This window comes from Schistocerca serialis, chromosome 3 (assembly GCF_023864345.2).
Source record: "Schistocerca serialis cubense isolate TAMUIC-IGC-003099 chromosome 3, iqSchSeri2.2, whole genome shotgun sequence".
Taxonomy (NCBI): Eukaryota; Metazoa; Arthropoda; class Insecta; order Orthoptera; family Acrididae; genus Schistocerca; species Schistocerca serialis.
This window is the reverse complement of record NC_064640.1, coordinates 359,158,793-359,179,815: the sequence shown is the minus strand read 5'-3', so window position 1 is coordinate 359,179,815 and position 21,023 is coordinate 359,158,793. Positions and strand designations below refer to the sequence as shown.

The following is a 21,023-nucleotide window of genomic DNA, read 5'->3' as shown; positions in this document are numbered from 1 at the left end:
TTATTGCTGCTAGTACTACCTCTTCTACCACAGAAAAGAGAAGAGGCCTGGCCTCACTTGCCTCCTCTGATCAACTGGCACTGTTTAACATGCAGCTGAGTGTTTTGTCCATCTTCAGCAACTGTGGCTGACTGTAATGAAATAATAAGCAACCAGTTGCAAATAGGAAATTTATTTTCTTGACTGGTTTTGAGCACTTATTACCCTTCTTCAGAAGGTAATGCCTGTCGCATTATTTGCAAGTGTCTATAATAAAATGCATACAGTACAATGCCACAGTCCTACGACCATACCAAGAGTTCATGATTATCTGACCACTTATAATGGTCTGCAACCTAAGTAGTTTTTATTATCAATAATCAGTATTTATGCTATGTTTGTTATGGTATTAGGACCATGGCATTGTGATGTATGCACTTTATTATTGAGACACACAAAAAATGCAACAGGCTTAACCTTCTCAAGAAGGACACTAAGTGCCTCAAACTGGTCACGGAATTAAATTTCTTATACATACCTGGTTGCTTATTATTTCATTATTAACATGCAGGAAAGCAGCACACTTATAGATAATGTGTTCATAGACCCAGATAAAGTGGATTAAAGTGAACACTGCAAATTCAAGGGGAATGGTCATAACATTTTCTAATCAACATGTTTCAGGGATGTGATTGTTGTTATAGTTTTTGGTTGTGGTGAATACTAACCTAAGGATGGGTCCTATCCCTGTATGACATTCTTATCAAATTACACTGTAAAGAAAGAGCTATATCAAGGATTCAATATTATTTGACCATTTACAATGGTCTGCAACCTAAGCAGGTTTCGTTATTAATAAGCAGTACTTATGATATGTTCATTATATAACTTAGCAGCATTTCTAATGAGCAAATAATTTGTAGGAATACATTCAGTAACAAAAAGTAGATGAGCAAAATAGCAGTGATTGTAAAATATTCAATACAGACTGTGATAAATTCTCTTACAAACCTATGAACTGAATAAAATATGATCATATAAAAGTGATTTTCAGCTTTGCATTCCTTTTGTTCTCAACAGACTAACTTTTTCATAGTTTGAATTCCTTTTCTAATTACAGAAAAGAAAAGTTTGTCTGCAACATTGCAGTGATATGCCAGAGATGCTGATATTGACAGCAAATTCTTTCATAATGGGAGTGACATTAGGAATGTCTGGAGTTGTTGTGAAACCACTTACTGGTAAGCTTGTGTCTTGATATAAAAGCAGTTAAAATGAAACCTAAAATAAATAGTAGTTTTAAATTCTAATGACAGTTTTCAATGTGTTAAATTTCATATAAATAAATGTGTATACTAAAAAGTTTCAGCATTTATGAATGAGAAGAGAACCATGAAATGTTCTTGTCTAATCACAGTAGCCATATTTTATATTAGTGCACTTTAAGATACATTTAAAATCCACAGTCTCATGTGCTACTGATTAATTTTTATGACTTCTTGGTTGCTAGGCTTTCTATAATTTGACAATAGTCATATCAGTCATTGTAGTGTCATCATCTCAATCACTATCTCAGTTACTGAATGACTTCAGAGGAACTTGTTCTTATAATACAGTATAACACCACATACTTACTAACAGTCAAAATAGAGAAGTATACTAGAGGAGACTACTATTATTCTCAAAGGCTGTGTGCTATATGGAGAAATTGTGTTTATTAGTTTATCATACCACTGCTGTATGAATCAGCTTTGGAATTCATTTTCAAGTCAACTCATTTATAAATACACATCATGAATAATTCAGTATATTAGATGTGTTCATTTTTCTTTTTTTCTCTGGGCACAAACATATGCCAAAACCGTAATTCACATATCTAGTTGTGAACAAATGTCTCACTTGCCAAATTGGAGCATGTATGTTCTGTTTTTTGCTGATAAACACCACTGATTTTGTACATCCACATATAATGTTACATAATTCATATTCTATGTAACCCGTGGAGATGGGTCTGGGATGTGGAAATAAGTCAAGAATGTACATTTTACATAAGTGGAAGAATAGAATGACTTAATTTCATGACATATTATAGTACAGTTTATGGGATATTAAAATACAGTACTTACACGAATAAGCACACATACTGAATAGAATATTTAGAATAGAATGGAATATTTATTCATCTTTGAACATGTTTACATGTAATTGGTGTCATCATATGTTTTATAGTTACAGCGATACAGTTATTTTACAATTATACTTGCCTAATTATGTTGCAAGGAGGCTTTTGCATAAGCAACTACTTCAGAAAAGTATATTGTAACACAAATTGATCACTTTTTGTAAACCAAATACAGAGAGAAGGAGTTGCCATATATGTTATAATCTATCATAGTGTGAAAAATTTGGAAACTTAAAAAATTTTGTGTAGAGCAACATGTAGAAGCATGTGTGTGTGAGCTTAAACTATATAATGGCATGTTTATAATTGTAGCCATGTATTGGGAAATTGGGAAATTTTCAAATATTTTTGAAAAACTTTGATTCTTTGTTATGCTATCTGTCAGACAGAGGGAAGCAAATTATTGTTTGCGGGTGGGTTCAACAGAAAGCTTGACCTTGAAGTATTGCTTGGTTCTTTCAGTTTGACGCCAGTTTCAGATTTTCCTATTTGGGTTCCACAGGAAAGCAGCACACTTATAGATAATGTGTTCATAGACCCAGATAAATTTAATCAAAAAAAAACTTTTGCTGTCTGATCATGATACGCAGCTAGTTACAGTATATGATGTAGCTGCATACAGTAATGTTAAACAGTCCTCCAAAATAATGCATTCAGTTAACGATTTAACAATTGAAAATTTTATGGATAGCTTGCAAGAGTTAGACTGGGATGAGGTGTACAGGGAACCTGATGCTAATTTAAAATTTAACTTATTTCATGATACCTTTGTGGGTATATTTGAAAACAGTTTTCCTAAGAAAACAGTGAAATATAATTGTAAGAAACCATGTAAAAAGCCATGGCTTACTAAAGGGATAAAAATATCTTGTAAACAGAAAAGGGAAATGTATGCTATAGCTAGGAGGAGTAATGATCCCAAAACAGTGAAACATTATAAAAATCTACTGCACTATATTAAGAAAATTTATTAAAAAGTCTAGAAGTATGTGCATTATGTCTGAGGTTACCACATCTGATAACAAAAATTAAAACAATTTGGAATAGTGTTAAAAAGGAAACAGGACAACCAAGAGCACAGGAAGACCATATTTCTACCAAACTCAATGAACAGTTTGTTAACAAGGAGTCAGAAGTAGAAAACATTTCTAATAATCATTTTTAAGTGTTGTAGGCAAAATAGGATCCAGCTATACATTATAATGGAAGGCAGTATATGGAAGAGGCAATACTTATGCACTTTGATAAAACTGAAATTCAACCCACCTCTCCTACTGAAATTAGGAAAATAATAAATTCATTCATGAGTAAAAGTTCACATGGAATTGATGGCATTTCCAAGAGAGTACTAAAAGCTTGTTCCCAACAAATAATTAGGATTCTCAGCCACATATGTAGTAGCACACTGAAACAGGGCATTTTTCTAGATAGACTGAAATACACTACTGTTAAACCACTGCATAGAACCAGGTGAGTTTGCCTGTAGCAAAATTCCATGTGTCACAAGGGAATTCAAGAAAGCAGTGTATGCACAGAGAAGCAGATTTTCACTGCATTGCCCAATCTCACTTCTGACAGCTTTATCCAAAATTCTCAATAATGCTATGTATTCAAGAGTAGCAGCACGTATTTGTAAAAATAAAGTACTAACAAAATATCAGTTTGGTTTTCAGAATGGTTTTTCAACAGAAAATGCCATATATGCTTTCACTGATCAAATATTAAATGCATTGAATAACCAAACATCACCCATTGGGATATTTTGTGATCTCTCAAAGGCTTTTGATTGTGTGAATTATGAAATTCAAGCTTAAGTATTGTGGTATGAGTGGGACAGTGCTCAAATGGTTTAATTCATATATAAGTGGAAGAATGCAAAAATCGGCAGAGTCCTCTAGCTGGGGAGGTATCAAGAATGGTGTCCCTTATTGTTCTTAATATATATTAATGACTTGCCACTCTATATTCATGAAGATGCAAAGCTAGTTCTTTTTTGCTGATAATATAAGTATAGTAATCACATCCAGCAAACAAGAATCAGCTGAGGAAATTGTAAATAACGTCTTTCAGAAAATTATTAAGTGGTTCTCAGCAAACGGACTCTCACTAAATTTTGAGAAGGCACAGTTTATACAATTCTGTACGGTAAATGACATAACACCATTTATAAATATAGACTATGAACATAAATCTGTGGCGAAGGCAGTATATTCAAAATTTCTGGGTATGTGCATTAGTGAGAAATTGAACTGGAAGAAACACATTGATGATTTGTTGAAATAGTTAGGTTCAGCTACTTATGCTATTACGGTCATTGAAAAATTTTAGTGATAAACATATCAGTAAATTAGCCTACTACGCCTATTTTCATTCACTGTTTTCATATGACATCATATTTTGGGGGCAAGTTGTCATTGAGAGAGAAGATATTCATTGCACAAAAGCATGTTATCAGAATAATAGCTGGAGTCCACCCAAGCTCACATTGCAGACATTTGTTTAAGGAACTTGGGACATTCACAGTACCTTCACAATACATATATTCACTTATGAAAATTGTTATTAATAACCTGCCGCGTGGGATTAGCCGAGCGGTCTAAGGCGCTGCAGTCATGGATCGTGCGGCTAGTCCTGGCGGAGGTTCGAGTCCTCCCTCGGGCATGGGTGTGTGTGTTTGTCCTTAGGATAATTTAGGTTAAGTAGTGTGTAAGCTTAGGGGCTGATGACCTTAGCAGTTAAGTCCCATAAGATTTCACACACATTTGAACATTTTATTAATAACCCATCCCAATTCAAAAATAACAGTGAAGTGCACAGCTACAACACAAGCAGAAAGGATTATCTTCATTATTCTGGATTAAATATCACTTTGGCACAGAAAGGAGTGAATTATGCCACCACAAAAGTAGCTTCATAAAATATTACAATTTATAATTCAGTATAGTATATAGGTAGTTCATTAAAATATTTGACACCAAGATATTTATAGTTATTGTGGATCTTTGTTAGCCTGGCATGAGGCTTGTCAATTGCATGTCTTTGTCTAGTGTTAAGATGGTGTATTGACATCCTAAGGTCAGAATTATCCAAGTTTTCTTTCGTGTATATTAGGTACCTATAAATATATAAACTAGGTACTGTCATAATATTCATTACCTTGAAGTAGTGCCTACATGAGTCTTGTGGTGTGATTACCGCAATGCATCTGATGGAGTATTGTTGCTATTTAAATACTGTCTTAGAACCAGGTGAGTTTGCCTGTAGCAAAATTCCATATGTCACAAGGGAATTCAAGAAAGCAGTGTATGCATAGAGAAGCAGATTTTCACTTACACGGCCTCTCAACTTAAACAGCAGATAAATCACACATGTGATCCAGAGCATAACTTATATGTATGTGTATCCCAGCTCAAACTTTGATCAATATGGAATCCAAGAAGCCTATTTTTGTGTTTTTATGGCTGTTGAGTATGTCAGTTATGCTTTAGTGCATGTGTGTAAAGTTCAAAATAGCAGTTGTTTTGAATGGTTTCAGGTGCACAATTACAATTATTTATATGATCTGTCACTTAAGAGTAGCTTCCAAAGCTCATCTGGCCAGTGGTGGTATAATAAATGCTGGTTTTGCAAACAGAGTATAGACCTGGCAGGAAAGGACATTATATTTCAATACTTGACAAATTTCTGATTGCTGTGTAACTAACATGTAGAAACTAGTTATAATGGTGAGCTGCACCATCCACTATCTTATGTCACTGATGCCTCATTATAGCATTATAAATGCAACACACAATTACTTAACTACCACTTTCAACATGCAGAGAATGTCTGAAGCTTAATCTGCCTCATTCGTGACTGCATCTAGGATATACTCAGCAGAGCTAAGAAGAGATCTTCATGATGAAGAATTATCTTACATATGTGGAATGTTAGTTGTAACATTCTGGCACAGTTCAGCAGCGACTGGAAAGTTCAGGGTGTTTCTGTATGTATGTGTCTCTGATGGGATGTTGAAAGCAAGTAATGGGTGCACATTGTCTGTCAATAAAATTCATATCATGCATTTTTAAGAAATGTTGCTATATAGGGGAGAGTGTAGTACCTAGGAACACACGATGTCTTTTGCTCAGATTTTAGAATCATATGTAGGAATGTGCACTAGAGACTGCAATAAGCAGTTTCAACCATTTTCTACTGTTCTCTTTTTGTTGTTAGACATGAGGTTGTATCGTACGCTGCATTTGTAACTATTTTTCATTGTACACATTTAAGTGCTGTATTATACATTAAGCCTATTAGGAATATATTGCAAATTTTTCAGATACAGAATTTTATGGTAAGTAAAATGCTATATATTTTTTCAAGTATTTATATGACATGCGGACAGTTAAGCCCTGCTTCATTTGTTGTTCACCATCTTGTATCTTGAAACAGAGTGACTTCATACATGGGGCATGTGATATTTGCAAGTTAACTAAGTTTCTTTAATATCTTAAGAGTGTTACCTGCCTTGAAAATAGAAATGCGTGTTAGTTTCCAATAGCTTCTATTTCAAAATGTATTAAACTTGTAACTGCTTTTTGATAATACTTGCAATCAATTTGATTTCACTTTCCAGTATTTGGTGTGTAGCAGAATAATAATGTAAGAGACAGATGATTAAATACAGTATTGAGAAGTTTTTTTCAATTTCACTGCTTTTAAATTTCAATAGAATATTTTTTCTAGGCACATAACCATGTTGTACGTTGGAACATGTTTTCACATTTGGAAAAATGTTAATTTTCTGGAGTAAGTTTGGAATTTCAGAAAACACTGCAGACATAAAAAGTGAATGCCATCATGTAAGAATGAAATATGAAAATATATAAAACTTCTATTACAGGGCTAGCTAGAGGTGAAAATCAGTAAAATGTACCAAGGTACAAGACCCTCCCCTGTATATGGGGTCTCCTTTGAAGGAAAATTACAGGTTAATGTCCAGAAGACATAATTCTCACTAGAGATGGCATTTCCATTACATTACTCATAAATGTGCCTGTACCAGGATATACAACAACACCCATAAAATGTATAATACTGGCAATAGAGATTAATTTACTCATGTATTTTTGACACACTTACTGTGTCATTAGAGAGTACCAACATTTCCTGCAATTAATTAGTCAATCTAATGTTTTAGCATGAGTATCTCGCTGTGGTTTCACATACCAGTGCTAATCTTTATACCCTGTGATGTGTGATGAATAGCACTGTATTTCTGAGTAGTGTTTTCTGTACTCCATAATGAGGGAAGGAATCAGGATAGTGCAGCTGCTGACATGACTGAATCATTGCACTGTATCTCATATTTCTCATGTTACAATCATAGCTCAAAAAATGTGGTTGTGTTTGACACTTGAATCTAACAGCAATGATTTTACATAAGTTGAGGAAATCATGCTATAACTGTGATGTGGTGATCCATGAAAATCCCAGAAGCTGTGTTACTTGATAGCTGGGAAAACTGGAGAAACTGGGAAAACTGGAGAAATAAGACATTACAGTAACATAAAACAAACTCTTCATACAGGAAAATGTTGCAGTTCCTTCTAGTTCCCAACCACAGTAATCATCACTCAAACAACCATTATAAAAGGTACTAAATCTAAGCATTATTCTGCACCAAACTGTTCCATTCACCAAGAGCAATATCTCAGACATGACTCTTGTCTCAAAGTCTGTTGCTGTTTGTGTAATCTCCTGTATCTTTTATGAGATTTCATCTCTCAAAACTTTAAATAATGCAAAGAATTAAATTATGAGCCACAATTTAAGCAAATACCAACAGATAATGTTGTGGAGAAGATTCATGGTAGTATGAATTATTAAAGAATACTGATCTTGAATTGAGTGTTTCTGGGAAAAATGGAGAAACAAGAGATTACAGTTTCTGTAACATGATTTTACATACGTTGACGAAATCATGCTATAACATCATTCCAGATGTCGGTGAATTTATATTAATATAAATGTTTGACATTACATGGCACAGTTTATTCCTCATTATTGTAATTTGATTGCAACAAACACTGTGAACTGTGCTACATTTTACGTTTTCATTATATGCAAGTGTTACTTCCCTCATAATTCATCATTTTATTTTATATTAATGTTCATATGATGGCAGTTCTCCAACTTTTCTTATTGCAACTACAATTAAAATGAGCAATTACAGTTAAATTTAATTTAAATTGCATTATTTGTGAGAACTTGCATTACTTTGTCAGTAAACATGGATATAGAAGCGGACACACATAGACAAGCAGAGGTGTAGCAAATAATAAGTTATATGTTGAGCTGAGATGGAGGATAAGATATTAGTATTATGCATTACATAGCTCTGGAAGTAAGTTTATATAAAAAAAAAAAAAAAAAAAAAAAAGGAAAGGAGAGGAAAATATAGTCTTATGTGGAATGGTAGATGGTTTATTATTGTTATTATTATTTATTTGTGCTACATTTTTTTACCAAACCCCCTACTCTGTGTTACATAAGCAGTCATTCAATAGAATGTATTGCCTGACAGATAACTTTTAATTAAAATTTTAAGTAAGTTTGTTTTAGCAATTTCATTAATCTCCTGTAGCAATTTATTGTCCAACTTCAGTCCTTGTTAGAAAATGTTGTTCTGAGTTTTATCTTTATAGGTTTGGAGCCAAGAATGATTTACAGTTCTGTGGTGAGCTTAGCTGAGATTTATTGTTTTGTGCTCTAGAATTGAGAATAGTGGTGTTGCCCTGGACTGGTAGCCACTTTGGGGACAGAGTACAATTATGTAAAATATACTTGAATATATTTATACTTAAAATATATTCAAGTATATTTTACGTTATATGACAATCCATTGTCCCTAAATGAAAACAAACCATGTCAAAAACAAATTATTAATATAGGTTTGAGATCAAATACACCCTCTGACAATCTGGTGGAATAGTTTGTTATCTGCCATCATGTTTAGTGCAAACCATGAAGTATGGAGGAGTTGGTGTTAATGTATGATTTTCATTGTTAGGTTGTGGTTCAAATGGCTCTGAGCACTATGGGACTTAACATCTGTGGTCATCAGTCCCCTAGAACTTAAAACTACTTGAACCTAACTAACCTAAGGACATCACACACATCCATGCCCGAGGCAGGATTCAAACCTGCGACCGTAGCGGTCGTGCAGTTCCAGACTGAAGCACCTAGAACCGCTCAGCCACACCGGCCGGCATTAGGTTATGGTCCCTATATTTTGCTTAAGCAGATGCTTAATGCAGAAGGATATGAACACATTTTACTGCATTGTGTACTGCATACAGTAGAGGAACAATTCAGAGTCAGTTACTGTATCAGCATGAGAATGCACCCTGTCACAAAGCAGCACCTGTGAGTTTAATGTCAATAACATTCCTGAAATCAACTGGCCCACCCAGAGTCCCAAGCTGAACTCAATGGAACATCTCTGGGATGAATCAGAATGTTGACTCACTTCAGACCCCAGCATCCAACATCACTACATTATCTGCTTTCAGTTCTTGAGGAAGAATGCCACAGACATTCAGACTGAAAGTGTCTCCAGGAAAGTTCAAGCTGTTATAAAGGTGAAGGGTGAACATAGCTCAAATTACGTCCACTAATACATTATCAGACACTTTTAATCAGATAATATTCAATGTTAGCATTCGTTTTCTCTTTTTATAAATTCAACTTGAAAGACAACCTGAAAAAAAATAGTTGAAATCTGGCAATTGTAGATGATCTGTGGTCAAAGTTGTAACACATTTTCAGTCATGTTATAGATAAAAGTTATTCAGAGTAAGATGTTAAACACAGTAAACAACTCCCTAGGTTTAATATGAGAGTCTGCTGAAAAGTAATTCCTCCAAATTTTTTATGTGAAAGCTGTTGAAACTTTTAAAATAAAAAACATTATTAACATTGTACATTTTTATTCTTCACATCTACATATTCATTTCTCAATGTAAGTCACCCTGGTGATGAACATATTTTTCCCAACTAGAGAGCATTTTGTTGATAGCAGCACTGTAGAATATTTGACTTTGTTAACAGAGCTACAACCGCACCTCTACTTGCACCACTTCATCACTGTCAAAGTGCAGTTTTCAAAGGTATACTTTAAGTTTTGGAAAAAAATGAAAATTGGAGGGGCCAAGTCAGGATTGTATGGAGGATGATTGATGACTGTGAAGTCAAGGTGTCAGATTGTTGCAAATGTCATAGCACTCATGTGTAGAATTGAATTTCCATGCTAAAGGAGAGGGTGCTGCATGTATGGATAAACACTTCAGATTCACAACTCGATTACAGCACGCTGTTTCTCATGCACGGATATAGTCACGTAACTCACCACCATGTTACATACTACAGTGGACATGAGGAATAAAGATGTAGAATGTTAATAATGTCTGTTTTATTTAAAAAGACATACAAATTTTGGAAGCACTGCTTTTCTGCACTCCCTCGTAGTAGGCCACTACTATTCATAGAATATTGTGAAAAAGAGATGCTAAGGAAACTTTAAATGATAATGGCAAATCCTTTGGGATATACAAACAATGGGAGGATAAAAGGTAACAAATTACTGCTCAGTATTGACACTAGCACATAAACAAGACTGAACTCATGGAAAAGCTTTCATACAGATATCATTTGTTGAAACTAACAGAATAAGAACTCACAAACACACACATGCAAACACACAGTTAGATTGTCCAAGTACTGTGGCCAGACTGACCCAATTTGAATAGCAGCACTAAGGCAATGCTCGTAGCTCTGTGTGTATGTGTGTGTGTGTGTGTGTGTGTTGTGTGTGTGTGTGTGTGTGAGAGAGAGAGAGAGAGAGAGAGAGAGAGAGATGTATTAACCATCCAGTCTGTCATAGATATTCTGATGTTTAGATTGAAGGCAAGAAGCAGAACAATGGAATATTAAATTCTATATACATGGATACATGTTTGAGGATACTAGTACCAAATCACTGTATGAACCCCTCACAGTCACACAAATCACTAATGATGTTGAAATAACACACCTAGTACTGAAAGATGGTTGAAACTACTAAAAATGAATGAGTCATCAGCCTCTTATGGAATCTCAATTACATTTTACCTTGAATGGAATTAATACCTTTCCTAGCTCATACTTGTTATAATCTTACTTGATCTACTGAATGAGAAGACTATTTAAGTGTTGATGTTTAATTGTTAATTAGTTATTTGTACATTTCATGGATCACGGTGCAGTCCTGCAGTGATATGGAATGAATTAGGTTTATAGTTAAAGCACAGCTTCTCAGCAGAGAATAGCAACATGCTGACCATTTACGTGATTTCTTCATTTTGTGCCAGTCTTCATACATTCATTCAGTATCTCTCTGTCCCAATTTTAAAAATACATATACAGAAAATCATTCTACTATACATTCAGAAATTCTTCTATGGAGTAGGAGCTATCAACCAGATATGATTTGAATTTGTGTTGAAGTTATTATCCAGTAAATTCTCAATATTGCTCCATAGATGGTCAAAATTTTTTATGGCTGAATACCTGACTCCCTTTTGTGCCATAGCAAGTGTTAGTGATCAGTGCAAATACTGGTTTGAGGCAGCTCTCCACACAAGTTTATCGTGTGTAGGCCTCCCCATCTCTGCATAAGTATTGTCTACCACTACAGTTGATGCCCCCTCCCAACCCCCACCCCCAAACACACACTCACTTCCTTACATTACCAAAGTGACAAATCCTTGATGCCTCAGGATATGTCCTATCAACTGATTCCTTCTTTTAGTTGTCTTAGGCCATAAATTTCTTAACTCCCCAATTTTATTCAGTTCCTTCTCATCAGTAATATGATCTACCTATCTAATTCTCAGCATTCATCTGTAACACCATATTTCAAAAGCATTTATTCTCTTCTTGTCTGAACTGTTTATTGTCCACACTCTACTAATTACAGGGTTACACTCTAGACAAATATATTGAGAAAATACTTCAGATCTCTTAAATTTATATTCAACATTAGCAAATTTACCTTTTCCCAAAATGCTTTCCTTACTATACTCAGTATCTTCTCTATATGTCATTGTCAGTTATTTTGCTGCCAAAATTGCGAAACTCATCTACTACATTTATAGTCTCAGTTCCTAATCTAATACCCTCAGCATAATCAGATTTGATTTGACTTCATTCCATTACTCTTTCTTTTACTTTAATCTTGCAACATATTTTCAAGAAATTATCCATTCTGTCAAACTGCTCTTCCAAGTTATTTGCAGTATCTGACAGGAAGACATGTCATTTTGAAGTTTTTATTTCTTCTCCTTGTACTTTAAATCCTCTTGCAAATTATGCCTTGGTTTCCTTGACTGCTTGCCAAATGTAGTCCACAAACCTGCCTCACACTCTTATTAACTGCTGCTTCCTTTTGAAGCCCTTCTACTCTTATAACTACACATTTGTTTCTGTACCAGATTTTTCCTTCTTTTTACCTCTGCCAGAAGTCATGCAAAATAATGTGGCCCCAATGCAGAAACACATCATGAGCAGTGGGTGAGTCCATTCCATCATTCTAAAGAGGTGGCCACATCAGATAACTTTCATCTGCTGAAACATACGTATTGAGTGTTCTCATTGCCATCTCTTCACCACACTGTGTGACACTGCAGTCTTCAAGTGCCACAGGTGCAGGGAAATTCATTACTACCAGGAATGTGAGATTATATACAATGCTATTAAATTTTTGCCAGAATAGGCAAACAAGGAATTAATAACCTCATTAAAAACTGTGCTTTAGTGGGTTGCAGGAACCACTGTCTATCTCAGTCACACAGTTAGGAGGATAACGTGTAGGTCCAAGTACTTCCCAGAGCTACACAGCTTCAAAATGGTGAATGGTGCAGAAAGAGAAGAAGAAAATTTTAATCTTAGGTAATATTTCTGAGCAGGTTGTCAGTGGACTCACACATTCTGTATTTTACTCTCTCTGTTTTATTCCAACATTACAGGATTTTTTTTTTCCCCATTCATGACACTAAATATAAATTCTGCCTAAGTAATCCTGTATCCCCCTACAGCGATCTAAAGATGATACTATCTCTTACACTACAGCACCATCAGCAAACAGTTGCAGATCACTGCTCATCCTGTCCTTCAGCTTGCTTATGTGTATAGAGAATAAGAGTTGCCATACCACCCTTCCCTGGGACACTTCTGATGCTGGCCTTGTCTTCAATGTGCACTTACCATCCAGGACAATGTACTGGGTTCTATTACTTAAAGAGTCTTTGGGCTAATCATATATTTGAGGGTCCATTTCATATGTTCAGACATTTGTCAAGAGTCTGCAGTGTGACACTGTGTCAAACACTGTCAGGAAATCATGGATAACAGGAGCTCCCTGCTTCCCTTCATCCATTCTTTGCAGGATACTGTGTGAAAAAGGGTAATCTGAGTTCACTGAGTGATGTTTTCTAAATCTGTGTTGATTTGTGGATAGAAGCTTTCCTGGCTTAGGTGAATTTATTATATTTGAAGTTAGATATGCTCAAGAATTCTGTGGCAAACCAGCAGTACAACTATTAGTCTGTACTGTGTGGCTTCATTCTGTTACCCTTCTTATATACAGGACACACCTGTGCTCTTTTCCAATCACTTTGGACTTTCCACTGAGTGAGACATTCTTGATACTTCAAGTTAAGTAACAGGCCAATGCTAAAGAGTACTCTTTGAAAATAGAATTTGCAGTTTCATCTGATGTTGACAGCTTACTTGTTTTCAACTACTTCAGCTGCTTTTCAACTCCAGAGATGCCTGCTTCTGTGTCCTCCATGTGGCAGTTTGTGCAGATTTAACTACAGCAGAAATTTATATGTTGTACATCAGAATATTGTAGCAACTAATGTGATTTGAGATCATACTCTTTTGATTATGCAATGTTTTTCATTTGTTCAATGAAAAGCAAAAGTTATTTATACTAACTTATGAGTCTGCTGAGCTGAAAACTGAATACTGGTAATTACAAAACTGGACACATATGCTTTAATACTTATGCAGTATGCAAAATGCATTACACTTTACTTGCATGTGTAACAGGAAAACATGTGAGGAAGATCCTTTTTCTGCTATAAACAATGTTTTTTATGCACTGTTATGTGTTATATATCAGCATGTGTAGTACCATCAGACAGCATTTTGCATTGGATAGTCATATAAAATTCTCTGCAACAACTGAATGGACAGAAAAGTGATAGACTTGGAAAGTTAGTAGTCCATGATAACAGAAATAAAGTCCACTCCTCCTCTGGACACTGATGTAGTGTGCCTCCATAGATGAAATCTGGTGCTGCTGTAATTACTTGTTTTCTCTTCTCTACATTTAAAATACATAATATTTTTTCTGCTGTTTGAAATTTTGTTCACATAACATTCGCTCCCCTCCTGCTCCTGTCTTCTCAGTACAGCTTTAACCATGCATATCAGTTACCGTTTTTCTGTAATATTTTCCTTATATTTTCTTCTGCTTGTTTTTCTTTTTTTATTCCCTCTGTGTCTATTTTTATCAGTATTATTTTTAATGTTATTTGTTTATTCAGGTCCATAATTTCTCATTTGTAATTTCTGAAGCTCTCCCTGAATGGAAGATTCCTTTCCACTGCAATGAATTCTTAAATCACGACTCAATGGAGCCATACCTCTACTAAAACTTGTCCTCTAAAAATGGTTCAAATGTCTCTAAGCACTATGGGACTTAACATCTGAGGTCATCAGTCCCCTAGACTTAGAATTACTTAAACCTAACTTAACCTAAGGACATCACACACATCCATGCCTGAGGCAGGATTCGAACCTGCGACTGTAGCAGCAGCGTGGTTCTGGACTGGGGCGGTTAGAACCACTCAGCCACAGCTGCCAGCACTTGTCCTCTTTCTGTTTATGTTCTCTTTATTTTAAACTCTTGCAATTTATATAATAAAGCTACATAACCAAAACTGACGTTGATTTATTGTACTCTCATGAAGGGTTATTTGAATAAGTAAGTATATAAAGATATGTAATATCTTTATGATTTAAGAAAGAAATCTTAACTGTAATCTATCATGGACTGAAATTACACTTGTACAACACTCTCTCTGCCCTATTATCCTGCAAGAAATAGATGTTCTAAAACTATCTGTGCTTTTCAAAAGTTTATTATATTTTTAAGTAGCATTATATGCTGTGAAACGTTTCCTCTTGTTAAAGTGTATCCAACTGAAAAATGTAGAGCTTTATTTATTGAAGTAGTTACCCCTCCTAGTATGAATGGATGCTTGGAATGCATACATTATAGCACTTTCTATCCACTGCTAGTTATGGACACTACTGTGCAGTGAGCAACAACATATAGAGATGCAGTAGACAAGAATTGCTATGTACAAGGAGCCAACCAAAAATTGACAAGAATCTGAATAGTCTGACCATTCAAGTAGCAGTACCAACTGCATTGTGATGGCACACATTTATTAGTTTTAGCACATCTCATTACTCCAAATTTGGCCAATTTTGTAAATTTTGAAATTATATATTTAAAGAAGCAGGAGATTTTTCATTAAAAAGAGCCACGTGTAAGAAAAGTAAGTAAACTGTTTATTTTTTCAAGGTTATTACCATTAACTGTTAATACATGTATCACACTGTGAGGCAAGACTGTCAATGCCTTCACAGGAAAATGTTTGAAATTTTGTACAGAACCATGATTGTATCGAGATGTGCACTGCTTCACGCAAAGCAAATCAGTGGTCATGAGTATCTTTCTACAGGGCTTCAAAAATATGGAAATCAGGTGGGAAGAGATCAGGGAGAGTTCAGGACTGTATGAAGGTAAGTACTTTCCAGTCAAACTTCTGGAGCGTATTCGAAACAACTTTGGCAACACATGGGCAGGCATTATCCTGCAACAGAATGATGTCGTCCATCAACATTCCTTGGTGTTTGGAAAAACTGAATCATGCCATCAAGTCCAGACATCCAGGAATGTTGATATACGACACCATTCTGTTGCAGGATAATGCCTGCCCATGTGTTGCCAAGGTCATTTTGAATATGCTGCAGAAGATTTGCTTGAAAGCACTTACTCCATACAGACCCGATCTCTGCCAACCTGATTTCCATAATTTTAGAACCTTTAAGAAAGTCATTCATGACGTTTGATTTGCTTCACATGATGCAGTGCAAGTTCCTTCACAACTGCAAACATTTACCTTTGAAGGCACTGATGATCTAGTCTCAGAGTTCCATAAACTTATTAACAGTTACTTTTGAAATAATAAACAGTTTACTTACTTTTTTTCATCTGTCTTGTCTTCATTTGAAACCCACTTATACTTTAAGCTGAAGAAAAGTGCATCTGAAACATACGAAAGACTTTTCATAAGCTAGCCTTTAGATAATTAAGTTCATTGTGGCGACTAGAGGAAAACTATCCATAATGTTTGTTAATTTGTTAGTCTTCCAAACAAGACATGTCAGTTGGTTATAGAGAACTAATAATCAAAAATGTGAGCAAAAAGCAAATATCATAGGGAGAAACAATCACCATGATAAAATAAGAAAATCAGAGCTTTTACGGAAAGATACAGGTGTTCATTCTTTCTGCTCGCTATACGAGATTGGAATAATAGAGAATTGTGAAGGTGGTTCGATGAACCCTCTGCCAGGCACTTAAATGTGATAAAATAAGAAAATGTGATAAAATAAGAAAATCAGAGCTTGCACGGAAAGATACAGGTGTTCATTCTTTCTGCACGCTATACGAGATTGGAATATCAGGTCTAGGTTGGTACTGACCTGTATAAAATAATTTCTGAACATGGAAAAAGCCATAACTGCCAGTAGATCATGGGTTTATGTTAAGATCTTGAAACAAATCAACTATCTTAGATTGTGACACAGAGAAAATCTACTTTATGTTTCAGTGATAAAAGGAACCCATTAAAATTGGGTTACACCATAAATCAGTCAAATCTAAAGGCTGTAAATTCAACTAAATACCTAATAATTACAATTATGTGCAACTTAAATTGGAAGGAACACATAGAAAATGTTGTGGTGAAGGCTAACCAAAGACTGTGTTTTATTGGCAGGACACTTAAAAATGTAACAGATCTGCTGGCTACACTACACTTGTCCATCCTCTTAGAATACTGCTGCACAGAGTGGGAGCCTTACCAGATAGGATTGACGGAGTACATCAAAAAAGTTCAAATAAGGGCAGCATGTTTCATATTATTGCAAAATATGGGAGAGAGTGTCACTGAAATGATACAGGATTTGGGCTGGACATCATTAAAACAAAGGCATTTTCTGTTGCGATGGAATCTTCTCACAAAATTCTGATCACCAACTTTCTCCTCTGAATTCGAAAATATTTTCTTGAGACCGACCATCATAGGCAGAAACAATCACCATGATAAAATAGTAAAATCAGAGCTTGTTCGGAAAGATACAGGTGTTCATTCTTTCCGCACGCTATACGAGGTTGGAATAATAGAGAATTGTGAAGGTGATTCGATGAACCCTCTGCCAGGCACTTAAATGTGATTTGGAGAGTATCAATGTATAGTAGGTATAGATGCAATCAGATTCATTTCTCACCACTTGGAAGTTGATCAGTGATGAGACTATCAGGTTTAGGTTGGTACTGACCTGTATAAAATAATTTCTGAACATGGAAAAAGCCATAACTGCCAGTAGATCATGGGTTTATGTTAAGATCTTGAAACAAATCAACTATCTTAGATTGTCACACAGAGAAAATCTACTTTATGTTTCAGTGCAAATGACTGATGGAAAAACAAAGATCAAATGCTGCATCAAAAAGTAACTGTGCGTATCATCATGTAAGGGATGGCTTCCAGTAAAAGAATAAAGTTATTACCAATCTTGGTCCACTATAGGCACCTGATGTAGCCCCATGTAGTTGATATTTCTTCCTTAAAGTCATATTCTGTATACACAGACTTAAACAATTGGAAAGTTGATTTGAAGGTGACTGAACTATGATGTGCAGGAAGTTTCATGATTTATGCTATGAAATTCTATAAATTTTTGGCTAGCACTTTGTACAAAGCAAACACCCAATGGGATTTTTTTTAAGACATGTAGTGTGTAATGGATTGTCCTAATTGATGTTTTGATGTTCCCCTATATGAGGAATACTGTTTTACTAATTTACTCTCTCCACTCTGTTTTCTCTTCTTTTCCACACAACTACTACAATACTACAAACATCATGACTAATTGTCATTACTCAACATGTGACCTGGAGTGTAGGAACAGAATTATCAGGTATGATACAGTACTTATTTCTGTGAAACCCTTCTAAATTACCATGTGCTGAGGGTATGATTCATCTTCTGGTATAGTCAAAGCTTATTACAGGCATTAAAAAGTACAACTATAAACTTTCTGTAAATTTGTGGTAATTCTTTAAATGCAAAAAAGATAATTGTGTGTGCTTATGTAAAGTTCAAAATACTGTATATTCAAAAGGCAAATCTAACTGTCAGGTTTATGCATCACAACTCATTTCTCAATATTATCTGTTATTTTAAAGTATAAAGGAGAATCCATTGGTGATAAGTACTATTATTTATGTTACTTTTTACACTGTTAAGTCAAGGCTCATTACCAGTAACCTTCAAGTCTAAGAATAATTAATTGATGTTCAAGTCTAAGGATAATTCATTGATGTTCTTTCACTTGTGACTAGCTTAAGCTCCATATTATATTGCATCACATGTTACTTTTATATTCCCTGACTAATGGACATATTTACTTCTTTGCTGAAAGAAGTGCTGCTGGTGATGCAAAGGTTCATGTAGCTGCTAGTTGGTTGAGCTCATGTGAAGTTTTGTGTTACTGTAGGAAGGCACCTTGATAGTGCATCATTTGGACAGTAAAATGTCTAAACTGCATATCCAACCCAATCAGCAGATTTCATTATTCTTTACTTCTGCTTGAGATAACTGCCAGATTAAGCTAGTGTGGGGCCCATATCAGATGCAGAAAAGAAGCCCTTGGTCCCAAAATGATATGTACATTTTTCTTGGACAGTTATCATCATACAAATATATAAAATGTAAATTCTTTTCACAGCATTGCAAAATATAAATGCTACCTTACTGCAGTCACATTTTTATACAAATTCACTTCATTAAATTTGTGTAAAATAATAAAGTTATGAGGCATTCAAGAATCAGAAATGAAATTTTGGAAAAGAAATACATTTAATAGCAAGTGAAATGATAAAAAATAAAGACCACAATCAAGTTGATAAGGATTTTAAAAAAATAACCCTTTTGTAAGTATTGAACACATAATGAGCCTTAGCCGTTAAGCTATGGAGTTATTGGGTAACCTCAAGCTATTTTTAATGGTTTAGTGTATCACTAGACATAATTTTTGCCACATTTTTATAAATGAGGGTTCACCAGGATGGATGGCTGCATGGTGCAAAGCCTGGCACCCACTTGTATACCACTGGATGCGTTGTTTCAAAAAGCCAATCTCACCCCTGGTATCTCAGTGGCAAATAAATCTGTAATTTATTAACAAGTAAATGAGTCTTAATGATAACATTTTATTTTCAGATCAACCACTGATGGTTCATACCTACATTGTTACGTATGTTGCACATAGAACCTACTTGATTTTTTTTATTTGGTAGCATATATAAAAGAAAACAAATAAGCTTGCCGTATTCTTCAGTTCGTGTTGTTTTCCTGTCGGCCAATTTTGCAGTCACTAGTAAAACTGTATCTCACTTTCTTAACATCTTCTATTGTTGTTAAACAGTAGTATTGTAGCCTATTGGTCCACAACAACTAGCAAACAAAACCATGACACTAAAGAACTAATGAGTCTCCTGTACATAAAATCAATGATTTAACTTGTACGTTATGAGACAATAAAATTCTGGTTCTGATTCTGAACCATGAAATTACATCACATTAAACAACAGTAGTCCACCAAGAAGAAAGCAACCTTCATGCTAGATGGCTCATCTCAAAAGTAGTGTAAGAAAAGTAAATACACTGTAAAAGAAATGAAGACTGTAAGTGCAGACTTACAAAATAAATAAGGTATCCATTAATTACTTTCTAATTTGTAATCAATAGAAACATATTCTAATTGATCAGGCTATTACAACTACTTCAAAAAACATTAGGAAATTCCCCTATACGTTTTGCAGTGTTGGCAACTTACAACAAATAATGTATGGTGTGGCTGGCAATTACATTTAGAAATGAGCTGAAATTGTTGCTACTCATAGTAGATTTGCACATCACTGTGTTTCCAATGGACTCTGGGTGGAATACTATTGATAGATCTTTATGTTAAAGATGTTGTGGATCTGGGGCCCATTTGAAATGCGAAGACAATGGAACCATGTGCACACGAAGCCTGTAACACAATTAAGATACAGGCTGATGTATATTTAAGTAAGTGTGTAAATATCTTGAGGTGTGAGTCACTTTGAATGCCTCCTCTAGGTCACATTGAGCATGGTATGAATAAAGTGACCTCTAACATGGTGACTGTGTGTTTGTGGGCATATCATCGTTAGACCTTATTTGTTCTTCATCCTCTAGAGAATTTTCTCTTAAATCACCCCACATATTATGGGATTTGATCTATGAGGGGAGTTAAATTAGTAATACAACACATTTTTCTCAGCCAATTTGGTTCAAAATATGCAGAATTTGCTGTGGGACATTCTGGAATATTTCTGCATCAGCCCCTATAGTTTCATGAAGTCCCAACAGGTGGTGATGCTGTG

General features: G+C 35.0%; 1 protein-coding gene across 1 annotated transcript in view; it reads left to right on the top strand.

Annotated features, from left to right (window-relative positions):
- Positions 1-21,023, top strand: part of LOC126470164 (intermembrane lipid transfer protein VPS13A-like) — a 762,201-nt gene that overhangs the window by 676,618 nt on the left and 64,560 nt on the right. The window contains exons 59-60 of the mRNA XM_050097791.1: positions 1,100-1,220; positions 18,515-18,529. Coding sequence (XP_049953748.1) covers positions 1,100-1,220; positions 18,515-18,529 — 136 coding nt within the window. The remainder of the gene's footprint in view (positions 1-1,099; positions 1,221-18,514; positions 18,530-21,023) is intronic.